Genomic DNA, 19,640 nt, shown 5'->3' on the forward strand with positions numbered 1-19,640 from the left:
ATCAACAAAAGTGTTGTGGATGGATTAGGGCTGTCCCCGACTAAAAACAATACTGGTCGACCAAGAGTCCGACCATTTCGATTTTAAAATGTTTATTTTTCCATATATAGAAACACCTTATGTGTTTTATTAAAATCAACTACAGTATATGTAGGCTACTGAGCTTGTCTGATGCTTTAAGCACACTGTGATTCAATAATTAAAACACACAATTGACTCAAGAGGGAGCCAGAGATCAAGATAGCCTAACTGGAAGACAAAAACCTGTTCCTTACCCTCCTCTCGCTGCCAGCTGCTGCTGACCTTCACAGATTCTGCCTTTATGTTCCCGAAGTTGCCGGTTATAGGCTACATCAGGGGTCGGCAAACCTTTTCCATTTGGAGCGCCAATGTATCTTACAATTTCTACCGATCTGTGTGCCAGTTAGGATTTTCATATGCACATTTTATTTTATAATCAAGTCTTCATATCTTAAAATCATTGTCATGAGATTAATAAAAATTATATCTAAATCTAAATGAAAATAATAAAAATCTAAAAGTAACTTCTATTGCCATCGCCAACTAGTCAAAATAGCCTACATAAAACCAATAAATAACAACATTGCAGCCTGCAGGTAGAAAATATCCAGATAAAAATGAATCACATTGGTTACTCATGGCCTGTCTGCAGAAACTTGAAACATTGTATCAACTATCAACTTGGTGCAGCCCAAAGCTTGTGCTAACAAACTTACAACATTGTATAGAATATTCTGGACCAGCAGGAAACAGTAGTTTCCTGCTACCAGTGAGCTCTGGACAGACACAGCTGTATTTGCGCAAGGGATAAGAAGTAATCAGGTAGGCCTATTTTATGATGTTTCCACCAGATCAGAGCATTACAATTTATTTCCTTTAATGCCAAGTGGTTGTCAAAGGGAGAGAGCTGGAAAGGTTTTTCAAGTAGGCTACGTTGAGGAACTATTGTCGTTCTCAATGGATGTAAAAAACAGACTTTGTTCACTTGCTGTTTGATTTGATTTGTTTGAGGTGAAGGAAAAAATGACTTTGAGAAGCTCCACAGCTCATTAGTGGTGTTGAGTTAAGACAATCAGAAATACTATCAGATCCCCAAATGGGCACATTTATAAGCCTACATTTGCGCGCAGGCCAGGAAGCCTAGGCCTACTTCTATGCATAATTAGATGTGCCTCCTTACTCAACATTGACAGGATCACTCCAAACAAAACACAATGAATAAATTGATAACTCGTAAATGGAATGAAATAAACCCAAACTTCTTTCGCACAAGCGTAGCCTAGGTTGTGACTCCGACAATAAGAACTGTAAAACACTGTAATAATAACATATTGAATTCATTAATAACAGAAATTACAGCAGCCAAACAAACATTGTAGATGAGAAATTATATGAATTAACAGTAAATATACTACTGGTGATACTGGTGTGCCATCCCCGTTGCCTCCGCAATGGATTAGTCTACTGAGACAGGCGTCAATCAAAATGTGCCATAAAACTTTTTTTTTTTTTTGCAACTGCTCAATTAAAAAAAATATCGGTCGACCAACAGCCTATTGACCAAACAATCGACCAGTCGACTAAATGGGGTCAGCCCTAGGATGGATCATGGTAAAGATAAAGAAAGTTTGCAATTGTCCAGGCAGGAAGTTTAGAGTTAGACCTTTCAAATCTGTGTGGATTGCTGTAGGCTTGCTGTAGAATCATCCTAGACTTCCACATTGGATTTCTCATTGAAATCTACTGTTTGGAAAACAGGTTTGTTCTCAACACAATACACAACACTGATCTCGTAGAGATAAGCAGTAATGACACCCCCCCGCACACACAACACACACAAATGATGTACCAACACATTGGCTAACTGTAACAAATAATAACATTCCCAATGATAAATAATGTTCCTCATCCTTGACAGGAATAAGATATAAATAGGTTATGTTTCTGGACATTGCTTGACAAAAGTAAGTTGTGGTGCCATAATATATAACCATTTATCACTGGACCTTTACAGTCTTGTATACCACATGCCTGCTGTTGACATCAACTCTACTCTGCTTTATACTGGGACTTGAATTGTGTACATGTCCCGTCCCCGCTGCGACTCTTGTAGTCCATTTGGAAGTGATAATCCAAACATCCTCCACTCTGCTTTAGAATCTTCATCTTTGATATAGACAACACCTCACCATACATTATGATGCACAAAGCTGCATTACAATGCAATAATACTGCATGTAGCATGTTTTTATCTTTCCTTGAGAAGATAAACAAATCTCAACAGATTGACCTGAATTTGGGTGCCCAGCCACATAACTATTTAAATCAGTATCTCTTTGGCTCTGTATTGATCATTTTATCTATACTGTATGGCTCCTTGAATATAGCATTCATAAAGCCACCCTGGTTAAGATATGAATTATCTGTTAAATCATAACTTTTCACCCAGCAACACAAACTCAAACTGACAATATGAAATCTAGCATATGAAGTCAGTGGGCCCAGGCCTGGCCAGAGAGAATTTTTGAAGATTCCTCTGCCAGAGATAATAAACTTCTCAAAGGAGAAACAGGGCCCATTATCAACAGAACCTAAGTCCTCTGAGTCCCCTGTTCACAGTGCAGGGACCCTATGTCGATAGGAAACAAGCAGAGAGGATGGGCTGTTAGTGGATGGGGGCCATGAGGCCCTGCACTTGCAAGCCAATGCCTAAGCTCACTCTTCTCCCCGCCACCCTCTCTCTATTCCTCTTTTTATCCCTGAAAGGCCAGCTTGAATCAAAGGCTCCAGCCAGAACCTTTGTTTTCCTTGGAAGCTGTGTAAATACATTGTGGCTTTATGAAATCAGTGAGCTAGATTCTTAAACTTGAAATGACATCAGTGATGCCAAATATGACTTTTTTTTATGTTTCTCTGTTGACAGAATGATATGCATGCAACATTTTGGGACCCTTTACCCTAGAATATTTTGTTATCAATTAGTTGTTTTTAATTTGGTATATCCACAATTGATATACGCTCCATATAAAGTGTGGTGACAGGAGACAGAAAACCGATGTTACTTTAGTTGGGAGGACCAACTGTTTAGTAATAAAGATTATGGCTATAAGCCATACATTTAAAAAAGACTGTGTTAGCTAGCTGTTAGCCACTCCTTATGGATCCCTAGGGATAAGATAGCATGTGGGGGGACTGTACAACAGCCTTGCTTCCTGCAAATACCCAGCGGAGTGTCGGGAGAGCACACAATGACTCTGGGTTGAGAGACCCGACAACTCTAAGCATATTATATCCATCATGACCTTGAGAGTGATTCTGGAAAACATAAATCCTGTTTACTGGCCATGCGTAGCATTCGATGTGAAGAATTTTGGGGGTGGGGGGGGGGGGGGGGAATAGGCTTGTCTTGCCTAGCTCCAAAGCACAGTGGATATCCGTTTTAAGATCAAACCCAAAATATCTCTATGTAATTTAACTGCAACAATGCCCTATTACCATACTGCTGTTTCACAAGAAATCAAGCTGACTCCCTGAGTAATGGAGGAGTGCTCTACAGCTCATTACAGGCCCAGCAGCATACAAACTCCATGATGTTTTGAAAGATACTACTGCTGCTCTCGAGGAATTTCTAAGACACAGTGATAAATATACAAGTGGTTTGTGGGGTTTGCTGGTGAACCAAGGCCACAAATAAACAGCTTCTTGCAGATAAAAATCTTGTTTGTTTTGTTTCGACAGAAGCACCACAATAGAATTAAGGAAGCAGGACAGAGTCCTCTTGCTTTAGCTATGCTTCTTGCTAAGCTTTACTTTCAATTTAGCTCCAGAGTTTCCACCTGCTTTCATCCAGTTGTATTTCACATGAACCCACCTAATTAATCAAGTTTGCAAAACACATTTATAAATGTGGTTAGGCTATGCCTCAAATTATCTGTAGCAGAAATACACTTTACCGGGAGCCAAGAATAAGAGGAACAAAGGAATGGACGGGGGAGTTGGTGTCATTTCCTGCACGAGTGTATCCTTTGTGTGTGTGTGTGTGTGTGTGTGCGTGCGTGCGTGCGTGTGTGTGTGATGATGGAGAATTGTGGGGAAAAAATAACAGAAAAACAACCTGATGAGGAACGATTACCAAATGTGGAACCATCTGTCACTCTTTTTAGATAACATGCTTAATAGCTTCCATATGACAGATCACTCATGATTCATTAATTATTTTTTGGTGGCCAAATTGTTAAAGGAAATTAGGCTGCCGTAACATACATTGAGATGGCAGGTAGCCTAGTGGTAAAGTGTGTTTAGAGCGTAACCGAAAGGTTGCTGGTTCGAATCATTGAGCTGGCTCAGTGAAAAATCTGTAGTTGTACCCTTGAGCAAGGCACTTAACTCTTGTTGCTCTGGATAACAGTGTCAGCTAAATTACTCAAATTAAAATGTGCATTGGGCTTGCTGCTCGGTGAGATTGATAGACCCTCTTATGTTTCAGAGAAAATTCTACCATTCTTTCAAAGTCCTGCCATTATTTCAAACCTAATGCTGCTCTGCTTTTTCAATTGATAGAATAATAAACGAGTTTAGTCTTATATGGTAGGCCTACTCATAGTACACTGCTGCGCTCTGTATTGTCCAGAATCAGTAGACTCAAGTATGAAAAGGTCAACAACCTCACTGCTGTTCCCCTTTAAGGAGGGGAGGAATGGTATTTTGGTTATTGTAGTACATACATAAATACGTTTATCATCTCTCACAATGATATGAAATGTAAGACTTGTAATTGAACATAGTATCATAACAAATATTATACACATTTCATATGCTTTATATGTTTTATCTAATAACGATGTGTTTGGGTGAAGATAAATACCAACTGTGCATTATTAAACCACATTTCCCACAATGCCCCGCGTCACGAACTGAAGCGTTTTCCTTTGCGGACGTGTGTGAAAGATATCCGTAAATGGGGAGTTGGAGAGAAATTTGATGTTGTGTCATACAGAGTACCCCTCACTTAAAATTGAATTCGACTTTCTATTTTTATGTGAAGTTGGAATATATATTTCACCAGGTGTAAACAATCATTCTCACCGAGAGAGGGACAGACAGGATCAACGGCAGCTGTGCTTGAAGCCCAGCCTGCAAAACGCTAGCTAGCAAACGCGAGGCTAGTGTGGAATTACAGAACAGTACTTCACGGGCTTAATGATGCCTCGCGACAACATGACCTCCCTCGTTCAGAAAATTGGTAGACAGGCGCTTGTAACTTTTAGAAACCCATCTTTGGTAGGTGATAAAGCGTTTCTGGATAATCAAGGTAAACTCCAAACCCTCATGACCGAAATCAGAGCTGCGGATCTGAAGATTGCTCCAAGGAAAGTTGACTGCGCGTCTACACCTCTGCCACACAACCCCCCGGTCACATACATGCACATATGCGAGACAGACCAATTCAGCATGGGGGTGTTTCTGCTGAAGAGCGGTGCTTCCATCCCCTTGCACGACCACCCGGGAATGTACGGCATGTTAAAAGTTATGTATGGCAAGGTCAGAATCACCTGTTTTGACAGGTTGGACAAATCAACTAACGTGGCCAGTGACACGCAATTCAAGCCTCCCCTGCTACCTTTCCAGAGAGATACGCTGAGGAGGTCAATACTCCGGTCGGTCGGTGAGTTTACAGAAGAGAGTGGCCCGTGTATTTTGACCCCTGACCGAGACAACCTTCATCAAATCGACGCAGTCGATGGACCTACTGCTTTCCTCGATATTCTGGCACCACCATATGATCCAGATGACGGTAGAGACTGTCATTATTACAAAGTTCTGGAGTCTGCCTCGGACTCGGAGGACAAAAAGGCTGAGGCTCAGGGGCAAAAGGAAGTTTGGCTCATGGAAGTACCGCAACCTTCTGATTTTTGGTGTGGTGGTGAACCTTACCCCGGCCCTGAAGTCAATATCTGAAGCGCACTATGAACGCTGAATTGATGTGAACCATTGATTCTCAGGGCTGTGTCACAACATGGTATAAATGTATGATGGTCATAATTCCTACAATGATGGAGTATTATGGAATGGATATGTCACTGTGGTGTGTAATGGGAAAACATGTTGTGTGAACTAATAGCACTTATACTAAAGTTGGACAAATGCTCACAATCGTCTCTTCAGTTTAGGGGTTGGCCAGTCACAATGCATTTAGCCTGTAATGAAAGTAGTTACTCAGTTGATAAATTGTGATCTTTGTACATCATCTCTAATGTATCTGAAATTACACCAAGTTTATCATGTCTTGAAATGAACTGAAACCATACATTAAACATAACATTTCTAAGAAGAACAATATTGAGGGACTCAAGAATTCACTAAATGGGGTACGCTGTAATACACAATTAATTGGTATATACAACCTGAAACTAATGCCTGAAGAATCGTGTAAGTGTTTCTTACAAGCCAGAATGTTGACTCAAATAACATTTAAAATTACTCTACCAGTTGTCTGGTTTATTCTTTGGCTGCTCTAAATTTGAAACAAAATATCCCAAGGAAAATTTTGTTTACCCAACTTGTTACAGAGCTGGAAGGTATATTGTTCAGTTCCGGGCACTGAGATAAACAGTTTATATTGAATTTTACATTTTATTTAGTCAATAGCTGTTGAACCAAGTATGCCATGATAATGAAAATTATATTCTGCATCGGGAGGATGGAGAACAATCCACACCTTTGTGAGATTTTTATTAATTTATATTCAGATTTCAAACCTTCAACAACAAAAATACAGTGTGTAATGTCCTCCATCCTCCCCTGATTCATAATGTACTATTTTCATTGCCTAACTTTACCTCTATGCCAAACTGAACCATATACCAACTGGCTCTCTAAAAAGATTGGTTAAGCAACTGAAAGACAAACCTAACAGACAAGCAGTAGCGTAAGTTTAAATGTAATTTTATTAAACATTCTGGCTTCTATGGAACATTTACATTATTTTGAAGTCATTACTTTCAGGTTGTATATACCAATTGTGTATTACAGCCTGAATTAATCAGACTTTACAAATGAAATATGTCATCATTTACTATAGGTATGTTTTGATTGGATCAAACTACATTCTTTGAGATAGTCCCATGGGACATGGGTTACTGAATAATTATCTTAAACATTGGTTAGTTAATCGAACTTCACCAATTAAACTTAATCCCCATAATAACTTTGCTTGCTTCATCAATTTGGGAATTTAGCTCATATTTGGCAGAGTGCTATTGAGTTCATTGCTTGCGGCTTAGGGGCCTCTTGTGGACATACTGAGTATTACCTGAGAAGGACAATGTGACTAGTAGAATACTGTATACAGTATAGGCCTCCCTTGACCGAAACGTCCCTATTTCAGGACATTGTCTTTCATGAAATAATTCGTAAAAATCCAAATAACTTCACAGATCTTCATTGTAAAGGGTTTAAACACTGTTTCCCATGCTTGTTCATTGAACCACACACAATTAATGAACATGCAACTGTGGAATGGTTGTTAAGACACAAACAGCTTACAGATGGTAGGAAATTAAGGTCACAGTTATGAAAACTTAGGACACTAAAAAGGCTTTTCTACTGACTGAAAAACACCAAAATAAAGATGCCCAGGATCCCTGCTCATCTGTGTGAACGTGCCTTAGGCATGCTGCACGGAAGGATGAGGACTGCAGATGTGGTCAGGGCAATATATTGCAATGTCCGTACTGTGAGACGCCTAAGATAGCGCTGCAGGGAGACAGGACGGACAGCTGATCATCCTCACACTGGCAGACCACGTGTAACAACACCTGCACAGGATCGGTATATCCGAACATCACACCTGCGGTACAGGTACAGGATGGCAACAACAACTGCCCGAGTTACACCAGGAACGCACAATCACTCCCATCAGTGCTCAGACTGTCCGCAATAGGCTGAGAGAGGCTGGACTGAGGGCTTGTAGGCCTGTTGTAAGGCAGGACCTCACCAGACATCACCGGCAACAACGTCACCTATGGGCACAAACCCACCGTCACTGGACCAGACAGGAATGGCAAAAAGTGCTATTTGACAAGTCACGGTTTTGTCTCACCAGGGGTGATGGTCAGATTCGCGTTTATCGTTGAAGGAATGAGCGTTACACCGAAGCCTGTAGTCTGGAGCGGGATCGAGGTGGAGGGTCCGTCATGGTCTGGGGCAGTGTGTCACAGCATCATCAGACTGCCTGCAATGACAATAAGCTATCTCAACGCTGTGCATTACAGGGAAGACATCCTCCTCCCTCATGTGGTACCCTGCTCATCCTGACATGACCCTCCAGCATGACAATGCCACCAGCCATACTGCTCATTCTGTGCGTGATTTCCTGCAAGACAGGAATGTCAGTGTTCTGCTATGGCCAGCAAAAGCCTGGATCTCAATCCCTTTGAGCACGTCTTGGACCTGTTGAATCGGAGAGTGAGGGCTAGGGCCATTCCCCCCAGAAATGTCCGGGAACTTGCAGGTGCCTTGGTGGAAGAGCGGGGTAACATCTCACAGCAAGAACGGGCAAATCTGGTGCAGTCCATGAGGAGAAATGCACTGCAGTACTTAATGCAGCTGGTGGCCACACCAGATACTGACTGTTACCCTTTGTGACCCCGCTTTGTTCAGGGACACATTTTTCCATTTTTGTTAGTCACGTGTCTGTGAATCTTGTTCAGTTTATGTCTCAGTTTTTGAATCTTGTTTATGTTCATACAAATATTTACACATGTTAAGTTTGCTGAAAATAAACACATTTGACAGTGAGAGGATGTTCTTCTGTTGCTGCTGAGTTTATATACAATAGCCTATAGCCTACTTTCAAAGGACCAAAATAAGACAAAAATACATATTCTACAACACAAAGTGGATTTGATTGTTGTTTAAAATATTCAACCATGTCCTTTGCCCAGTAATTTAATTTGTACTAGGCTAATTAAGAATACATTTGTGGAACAATGCACAAGCACACTAACAAACAAGCAGTTTTCTTTATGCCAACAACGTCAAAAAAATTTTCTCCTTTGTTACGTTCTGTAATGATCTTACAGCTGAGAGGCTAAGTGGCATCAATTGTTTGTTACTCTGTCATCTTTATCCAACAAGTAACAGGAGATTTTAAAAAGTTATCAAACAGCAGGTTAATCAATTCAGTTAATTGTCTCTCTTGACAGACTGTACAAAACTTCCAGTTTTTGCACACATGGGAGTCAAGCCCCCACTCTCAGAATGGTGATGATATTCAGCAGAACAGAACAGACCTCTAGACTCTGTGATATTGGTCATTGCACTCCTTTCCAGCTAAAATGCAGGGATGCCCATCACAGTCTCATCTATTGTGGTATCATCTTTTTTTCAGCTGCTCTTTAAACACTGGCAAAAGAGAATCTACTTGCCGGCTGATACCCTTTAGTATTGGCGTTGAATCTTCTTGCCTGCTATTCAGCATCTCTATGACTGTTTCCTAACCTGCTCTATTTAAACACGTTCTATCTTGAGCACTAGTGTTTGTGCACATTTACAGTTAAGTTATGGCTAACTGGCTCTATGACTAACTTCTATAATATACACGTGATAGCCCTGTCCATTTATGATGTTATTCATTCAGCACCTTATATCCACATTCAGTAGTCGTCCTAGTTAACCATGTCTGCTAAATTCAGCATGAATGTGATTTGGATGTTATAAAATTATTTTTGGACTGCATGGAAACATTGTTCAAACCAATTATGCCAGGGTCATTATGATTACTTTTTCTCTTTCTGTCTTAAGTGGATTTTCGTATGTCTCCTTCTTTCATCACTCCTGGCGAACTTTCTTCCACAGTGGTCACAAGAAAATGGTTTTTCTCCAGTGTGTGTGCGGATGTGCGTAGTGAGGTGGTCGCTGCGACTGAAACTGCGCATGCAGACCCGACATGGGAAGGGTTTGTGTCCTGTGTGGATTCTGACGTGTCTGCTCAGCTCGTCCGACCGAGAGAACCTCCTGTCGCAGCTCTCTGCCGGGCAAGGGTATGGTCGCTCATGGACAGGCGTTTTGCTCGAGCGGTTTGGATACTTTCTCGGCCTCGGTATTGGCCTCAGGGGTACATTTGGAGTGTTGTAGGGATTGGGTTGACAAGGGCCCTCTGTCGCAGGTCCCACACGTGTAAAATTCCTTATTGTGTTCAGAGGTGTCAGAGGTGGTGGAAGCCTCAGCGAGTTCAGTGAATATGGTAACACTTTCCTGTCAGGAAAAGCCTGGATGTCTCGTTGGCAATTTGGCTGGTAGAACCCGCTGTAGTCAGGCATGATGGTTAAGAGCGCACTGTCCACTGTCGACTTTGGTGACGTGTATGAGTGGGACGGCTGTTGGTAGGACATGGGGCAGGTCGAGGTTGCCAGGTAGGTTGATTGGTCCTGGTACATTTCCCTGCTACAAGAGTAAGATGATGGAGCATACATGTGGTTTATATCATGTTGACTCTGCGCCATGGTGCAGCTCACGAACCGTGAGGCTTTATGCGTAAAGGTTCTGTGGTTCAGGCGAGGGCGAGGCAGACACCGGGGAGGAAGCTGCTGTCGTTAAATCACAAACGACTTATTGAAGCCCCTGGGATTCCGGTGTCCTTGTATGCAACAGGCTGAGTGCGCGGGGGCTGCGTAAAGTTGCTCTGGAAAGACAACTCGAAATTGTCCTTTTCTTCACTCAAACGATCACCTGCGGAGCAAAGAAAAAGTACTGTTAGATATGTGGCCAAAACATTTTTTATTGTGACTTTTACGCACGGGTTTTTCATTTTATGCATGGGTTTTTCGCTTGCGGTTGAGCACCAATTTGTGGTTTTGTAATGGGTACGAATTAAGTTTCATGTCACATAGTGCTTTCTAAAAAATACATTGGCTTACTATAGCAGACAATGAATCTATTGGATTAATATTGACCAATCATTTGGATTATTCTCCTCAATTTACGATCATCTCAAATGACTAATAATGCATTTGAATACTGACATTTCAGTAAGGTTGATGAGAACACCTGGCTTCCCTTCCATTGGCTAGAGCAGCGAAATTGAAATGAATCTTTTCTAAATAAGCTTTATCTAATTGGCTGTGCTGTTTCTACAATGACTCAACTTTTAACCCAGTTCCGTCTCTGGCAATGATACGGATATGACCTCTTCCTTTGAGTAAATTCCCTCGTGAATGTCGTGTAAAAAAAACACAGATTGGTACCCACATTTTATCCATGGTTTTAGCTGTCATTTATTTTACCAAGAGTATGCGCTTCAAGCCTTTACGTGCCTTTACGCACTCAATATATAACCTTCAAATCCAGTGATGTATTCTCTGCCATAGCCTATAGTGTCGCCTACGCATGACAAATATAATATAATATCGTTGTATTATGGGGATTCAATATTGTAGTTTGAATTTGAAGGGAGTCTCTTAATAATGTCTCTTGACGTCACTGGCCATCCAAGGACTAGGTGATTAAAACGGGGAAAAAACCGGGCTAGGATTAGGCCTCAAGCTTGATTACAACATCAAAGAACACTTGTCAATTAATTAAAAAAATACATGACAAATTAGTTTTCTTTTTGCATGGTATTTGTTAGCCTGGTTCAGTTGAGTAAATATTACCATGTAAAGTTTATTTCCCATTTTATTGTCTATATAATAATCGGCATGCTGACAAAAGCTTACAGGAACTCTGGTAACACTTCACCAAAAATGGATTCAACTGGTGTAATAGATGACACCCACTTTCTACTGATATTAAATACATCCGGTAAATTGCATACATGAAATATAGAGTCGTGGGAAGGAAGAAGCACACACAGAGGCATATGATAAGAGCGATTTTATGTGCAACAATTGAAATTTGAATTGGTCAAAGTTCTATAGCTACCTAAAACATTTTTGGGGGAAATAATCAGTGTAGGATAAACAAAAAATGTATGAAGGTATATGCTTTAGAATGCTTTATAAGGCATGTGCTTCATATCACCCCATAAAGTTGGAACATTTGTACCCAGTGAACAGGATGGTCATTAGATAGACTATTAATCTTTCTTGAGTTATGGGTTGCCAACCTGTATGGACTGAAAGTATGTATGACATAGCTGCACCTACTCTACATCCCACACTATTGAAGGGATCATCTTGGGACTCCTTCCTCTCTTCTCATCAAGCTGCCCTCATTCAGTGTAAATTACATATGGCTGATGTCTGTAGGCATACTGTGCATGTGACAAGGTTGTTGATCCAAGGGCTGTGGCAGTTAGTAACAAAGCAAGAGGAGGCCCTTTAAACAAAATGCCTGCACGTCCACTATGACACACAGGTAATGAGACTTCTCCTTACACAAGTAGATAATCCTGAGGCCGCATTTATTGTAGCTGGGGATTTTAACCAAGCAAATTTGAGGAAAACACTACCGAAAATCTACCAACATATTGACCGTAGTACTGTGCTGGAAAAACATTGGACCACTGCTACTCAACTTTTCGAAATGCCTACAAGGCCCTCCCCTGCCCTCCCTTCGGCAAATCTGATCATGACTCCATTTTTCTTCTCCTTCCTATAGGCAGAAACCTAAACAGGAAGTACCCATGCTAAAGTCTATTCAACGCTGGTCTGACCAATCAGAATCCATGCTTCAAGATTGTTTTGATCACACGGACTGGGATATGTTCAGGGTAGCCTCTGAGAATAACATTGACAAATACACAGATATGGTGACTGAGTTCATCAGGAAGTGTATAGGAGATGTTGTATCCACTGTGACTATCAAAACCTACCCAAACCAGAAACCGTGGATAAATGGAAGCATCCTCGCAAAACTGAAAGCGAGAACCACCGAATTTAACAATGGCAAGGTGACTGGGAATATGGCCGAATACAAACAGTGTAGTTATTCCATCCGTAAGGCAATCAAACAGGAAAAACGTCAGTACAGAGACAAAGTGGAGTCGCAATTCAACGGCTCAGACACAAGACATGTGGCAGGATCTACAGACAATCACGGACTACAAAGGGAAAACCAACCATGTCGCGGACACTGATGTCTTGCTCCCTGACAAGCTAAACACCTTCTTCGCCCGCTTTGAGGATAACACAGTGCCACCAACGCGGCCCGCTGCCTAGGACTGTGGGCTCTCCTTCGTGGCCGGCGTGAGTAAGACATTGAAACGTGTTAACCCTCGCAAGGCTGCTGGCCCAGACAACATCCATAGCCCCGTCCTCAGAGCATGTGCAGACCAGCTGGCTGGAGTGTCTACAGACATATTCAATCTCTCCCTATCCCAGTCTGCTGTCGCCTCTTGCTTCAAGATGCCCACCGTTCCTGTACCCAAGAAAGCAAAGGTAACTGAACTAAATGACTATCGCACCATAGCACTCACTTCTGTCATCATGAAGTGCTTTGAGAGTCTAGTTAAGGATCATATCACCACTACTTTACCTGACATCCTAGACCCACTTTCTTTCTTATACAAAATGTGTCTGACATGTTCCTAATGACATCATCTATGTGTATTCCTATTTGTGAAACCTTCAACATATTCCACAATAGACTAGTTAGTGTATGTAATTTGTTATAGCACATATGACTATGTAGGAAACACAAAAACAATTGTCCATAGGCTTTTTAACACAGGCAACAACTTGTCCACCTAAAAATGATAGACCTACTTAAATAAGACATCCCAATGACTAGTGGGTAGTTTAGGAACGGTCTTCCCTACCTAACTCCCCTTTCCCCTTGCAGTGGGGGAAATTAACCCAATTGTTCCCTTTTTAACGCCCACAGTTACAAAAATGTTAGTGTATTGGGTGAATGCCTCTTCCCTCTGGCAGATGGGAGTTTTTCCAGGTCCAGTGTCCGGTCGTTATTCTGCACAGCGTGCCTCCGTGGGGAATGGTGCCCTCCCTGCACCCCACGCCCACGCCCCGCCACATTGAGTGGGATTTAGAGGGGGGCGTTTTGTGTTGCCTATGCCTGTGTCACCTAGGGGTCTGGAGACCCCTGCATGACGATTAATCAAATGTCATGTGTGGTTTTTGTTATTATGAATCTTTGTTTTATAACACTTTTTTTGTAAAATAGGTAATACATGCGTGAATTTGATTTGAAGATATGTTTGAGGTTTGCAGTAAAATTTCTTATATATTAAAAACAGACCAGAGAATATACATTCATAAATGCATGTATTGCAAATGTGATGAATGTATGTCTTGATGTGTTTGAATCACCCATGACTTGAATCTTTTATAGTACAGTATTGTTATTGTACATCACTTACATTTACATTTACTTTCAGAACCCTTTATTGTGAAATTGAGGCCTGATTGTTTGTCAAGTATTTTGAGCATCAATAAACTACAACATTCGAATGATAGTCTATTACCATGCAGCCTACCAATACATAGTGGCACTCGTGATAAGTAGTATGTGTACAGTGACATACTGTGCTTCGTCAAGAGTGAGTTGTATTTGTAATAGATCCTGATGATACTAGCTTAATTTCATACCTAACAGTTTACATATAGAGTATATATTGTAAAGGTGTTGATTACATGTGCATTTTAAAAGTGATCTATTCTACTTTCTTTTTTTTTACAAGCTTAAAACAACGATACTGTTACTATGGGCCTGTTTCCTGGACACAGATTGAGATTCTCCATAGCATTTTAGTCCAGGACTACATTTCATCTATGTCTGGGGAATCTGGCCCTAAGAAAATAGGAGACAAAAAAAAACAAAAAAAACAGCTGAAACAGCCCCTCAATTGCTTACCTGTAATAGCCCCCGAGACAGTGATAGCAGGGCCTCAGATAGATGGAGAGAGAGATGCTTCTGCTGTGGCAGTCCCCTAACATCTGATCAACCAAAGTTACCGACTAGATTACTCCTTACTCCTCTGACTGATGGAAAAAAGAAACAATAGGATTGTTCCCACTTCACTTTGCTTCCACCCTCGCAGTTAAAATGGTTATGATAATGAAGTGGATTTGTTAGACCCAGCAGATTGTAAAAGAAAAGGTCTCTTTGATCGGAGGAACCGGAGGTGTTTGGGTCACTCAAACCCCATGCCTGGGGCGTGGCCTGGGGGACAGCTGCTCTCATGACGACGAAACTCCAGGAGAGGCTCATCTCAGAGACCCAGCGACCATCTATGCAGGATTCATATCCAAACAACACAGTTTTAGATTACTCCATTTCGCTACATTATAATTGGGGTATGTGCTCATGTGTTCATGATATACCCTCATTCTCTTCATATCCTCCACCAGCTGCCCATGTGATTTTGGATAGGAAAAACAGAAGATGCATGCAATGTGCTTTTATTAGTTTTCCCCCTTTTGATTACCTAGATAATGTGTTTATTATTGTACTAAAAGTGAGTAAATCAGTGGACTGTGTGACCATTGAGGACTGGGATGAGTTGCCCTTTTCCGCCATCGTTTATAAACACAGGCTCAGATTATTTAAAGAAAGTGCTTAATTGCTGAGTAGTCACACCGGGGTAGGAAAATTGTGTGTGTGTGGTGAGAGAGAGAGAGAGAGAGAGAGAGAGAGAGAGAGAGCAAAATGAGGGAATACCCCCCCCCTAGGTTGAGTGGGTGGATGCCCCACTGGAGATGGATGACTGCTCTGCAAGGCTGATGGGTGGTGTTATGTCATAAAATATGAGACAAAGATTGCAGGGAGAGGAGGTTTCTCTTGGCAAGTAAAACAAAGAATCTGTTGACAGAGGTGTAGGGCAGAACTGAATTGACTCACAGCTAGTTACTTTAACTTATTGTTGGGAAACATGATCAAATACTAGAACAATGAATTATTGAAAACAATTATATCAAACATTGTCCTATACATCTTGTCCCTTCTCTAATTTAGAATATCCAATCTATTTTCTCTATTATTCATAATCATGTTGTATTTCAACAGTCAGACATAACAAACAATAAATCAACTCTGTTGAAGGCAAATTATTGAGCAAGCACAGAAGGATGGGTTATTTTCTTGCTGAGGTTTATCACATGAATTAAGCACAGAGACTAGGCTCTTGTTTTCAATGGTACACTTCACCAGTCCAGTGCATGTGCTTATAACAAATTTCATCTCAAACAGTTGTTCATCTACCTCAATATGATAGCTGTATGACGACCTACTAAATGTCTATTCAAGGATATTGGCACTAGATGGAAGTGTGCTCCTCAAATGGCTCATATTGTGTTTCTATAGCTAGGTTTCCATCAAATTGGGGACAAATTTCCATGCGAATATTCTAAAATATGCATAAAATAAAATATGCACATTTTTTCACCGGTGGTGTTTCCACCAAACCTACTTGTTGCAGATAGAAAAAACAGTGCGTGATGACGTAGTGCACACAACATGTACTTTATCACTTTAGATATTTATTTGGTACATGAAATAATGTGTTTCTATCGCAGTTTTCAACTCTACCAATAGTTTTGTCACAAAAACTGTTGGGTTAAATAGTGAATTCCAAATGGTCTTGGCACATGTGCTCTACCCAACAGCTCGCAAATAGTGTGTTTAGGCTAGTCTACATGATGAGATTATGGTTAAGAGCCAGAATATTTGTCAAACGGCAGTCAAGCATGTTTATTGGAAAGGAGCATCAAGATCACAGTGCACTTTCACCATCCAGGGAAGTACGTCATAAATTGTTGCAGCCTGGTCTCATACACTAGACGTAACATAGTAAACGTACATTAGTGACTGCCAAATTTTGTCTGGTATGTTTACGTTAGAAAGATTGTTACTTAAGGCAAAAACGAAAGTAGGGTGGCTGGATGTGAGTTCGAATCTCATCACAAACAACTTTAGTATTGTAGCTAATTAGCAACTACTTACTAATTTTTAGCTACTTAGCATATTAGCTAAGCCTTCCCCTAAACCGGCGGCAGGGTAACCTAGTGGTTAGAGCGTTGGACTAATAACCGAAAGGTTGCAAGGTCAAATCTCCGAACTGACAAGGCCCTCGTTCTGCCCCTGAACAGGCAGTTAACCCACTGTTCTTAGGCTGTCATTGAAAATAAGACTTGCCTAGTTAAATAAAGGTTAAAAAAAAACTTTTAGCTAGCCATAACTTAACCCTGAGCATAGCTAACTTTAGGTGCCTAACGTTAGCTGGCTTACTAGAATTCGTAACATATCATACGTTTTGTAAATTCGTAACATTTAATGCCAATTGTAATTCAGAACATATCTTACGAAATGGGTGAATGACATCCACACCTTAATACATACCATACGTAATACCATATCATACTAAATGGAGTGTGTCATATTTAGGAGCAGAATAATACGAAATGCTCTGAGACCAGGTTGCAGCCCAACAGCCAGAAATTTCATTTGTAGCCAAATAAACTGCATGGTTTCCAGAATCGCAGTGGAAGGACCACACACCATATCATAGTGTGACTACAAGTTTTACTTTAATATGATGGTTACTAAATCGATATTTGTGCACTGCCATTTCTCACATAATTAATTTAACCGACACAAAAAGAACCACCTTGGAAAGTTGACCCCAAAATGTTCTGTTTCCATCAGGCCTGTAATGAAACCTGGTTTATAAGGGCAAAAAAAATTATGTGATAAAGAGTTGAGTGTCAAAATTCCTGATAGTTTTTTATACAGATTCCCTCCACCAGTCAGTCAAGTAGCCACTGAGATAACAGAAATTATGTTCTGAGCTATTTGGTCAGCTTCAAGTCTGTAGGGTGACATAACTGATGAATTGATCATGTAAACATCAAACAAACAGAAACACAAAAACAGAAACGCATAACGGGTTTTTACATTTAAAGAAATGTGAAAAGGTTAAGAGTACTGATTTCATTACCTTCTTATTCTCATAGCGCATAGTATCTGGCAAAGTAATGATTTAAATCTACCTGAATAGGATCATTTTTAATTGAATTTTTTTTTTTTATGGGTGTAAAATTTAGCAAGAATTATAATCAAATTACACATACTTTTCCTCAGTGGAATACCTTGGACTATCAAAAAGAAAAAGAACATCAAGCTTGCAGATCGATGTCCCTACCAAATCTTTTTTTACCCAAGTCTAGCCGAAGATCCACCCAGAACATAGTCACATAAACAGATCAACAAAATGTAAATTTCTCATGAACATTTCGAATATACACTACATGAGCAAAAGTATGCGGCCACCTGTTCGTATAACATCTCATTCCAAAATCATGGGCATTAATATGGAGTTGGTCCCCCTTTTGCTCTTTATACCAGCATCCACCCTTTTGGGAAGGCGTTCCACTAGATGTTGGATCATTGACTTGCTTCCATTCAGCCACAAGAACATTGGTGAGGTCGGGCACTGATGTTGGGTGATTAGGCCTGGCTCGCAGTCAGCATTCCAATTCATCCCAAAGGTGTTTGATGGGGTTGAGGTGAGGGCTCTGTGCAGGCCACTCAAGTTCTTCCACATCGATCTCGACAAACCATTTCTGTATGCACTCCATACAGTTGGCAATATACATTTACGCAGGTAGCGTTCTCCTGGCATCCACCAAACCCAGATTTCCCTACGGACTGCCAGGTGGTGAAACGTTCACCACTCCAGAAAACTTGCTTCCACTGCTCCAGAGTCCAATGGCAGTGAGCTTTACACCACTCCAGCTTATGCTTGGCATTGTGCATGGTGATCTTAGGCTTGTGTGCCATGGAAACCCATTTCATGAAACTACGAACTAACAGTTATTGTGCTGATGTTGCTTCTAGAGGCAGTTTGGACCTCGGCAGTGAGTGTTGCAACCGAGGACAGCTTCAGCACTCGGTGGTCCCGTTCCGTGAGCTTGTGTGGCATTGTTGCTCCTAGATGTTTCCACTTCACAATAACCACACTTACAGTTGACTGGGGCAGCTCTAGCAGGACAGGAATTTGACAAACTGACTTGTTGGAAAGGTGATATCCTAACAAATACTTTTGTTGAACGGGTAATATCTATGAGTTATTTTAAAGTGTGTCTCTCACTTTGTATGATAAAGTCCATACCTTTGGTCAATTTACAACACATTGCAACTTCCACCTACATTTTTTGTTATCAATAATTGAGACACTTACTATGGTTGAATTGACAACTGATGGATCTGTATTGACCACAGTGTGTTTCAAACAACTGTTTTTTAAACAAATAGTCGACTTACGTTGTGAATGGCAAATTTTACAAAATGTGGGGAGAAAAAAAATGACATTGACTTCCAGTGCAATGTTTGTCATGTAAATGTTATTTGCCTTGAATCAAAGACAGTACAGTATAAAGATAGGCAGAAACTGCTTCTCCAAAATAAATCGCTGTTGGCTAGCTAAACTCATGCGTAGAAATAAATCATCGGGTCTAATGATTGTCTCAAGCCAAACTGCGCATGTCCCGGCCGTCAAATCAAAGGCACTCCTTTGATATAAAGTTGTTTTTGACGTCAATTAAAACGTGTCAGTTTGTCTCTTTCAAGAGGTTGGGGTAATAACATGTTCAAGTACTTAAGACATTGGTTCGAATCTACGTTGTGCCTTCAGATTTCGAGAAAATGAACTAAGGAAGAAAAAA

The 19,640-nt window shown here is 40.8% G+C and overlaps 1 protein-coding gene and 1 pseudogene across 1 annotated transcript; one reads left to right on the plus strand and one right to left on the minus strand.

Moving 5' to 3' along the window:
• Positions 1–1,524: 1,524 nt before the first annotated feature.
• On the plus strand, positions 1,525–8,820 carry LOC110502543 (2-aminoethanethiol dioxygenase). The gene has a single exon (XM_021580662.3). It carries the CDS (start codon positions 5,221–5,223, stop codon positions 5,977–5,979), a length of 759 nt encoding a protein of 252 aa, XP_021436337.1. The 5' UTR covers positions 1,525–5,220; the 3' UTR covers positions 5,980–8,820.
• A 948-nt stretch (positions 8,821–9,768) lies between these two features.
• LOC110503099 (early growth response protein 2b pseudogene) lies at positions 9,769–10,765 on the minus strand (annotated as a pseudogene).
• Positions 10,766–19,640: the final 8,875 nt, after the last annotated feature.

The sequence above is a fragment of the Oncorhynchus mykiss genome, chromosome 23 (assembly GCF_057628025.1).
Source record: "Oncorhynchus mykiss isolate SJ-2025 chromosome 23, ASM5762802v1, whole genome shotgun sequence".
NCBI lineage: Eukaryota > Metazoa > Chordata > Actinopteri > Salmoniformes > Salmonidae > Oncorhynchus > Oncorhynchus mykiss.

Excerpts from the sequence above, each read along its gene's own strand:
- LOC110502543 (XM_021580662.3), top strand. The coding sequence starts at position 5,221 with ATGATGCCTCGCGACAACATGACCTCCCTCGTTCAGAAAATTGGTAGA.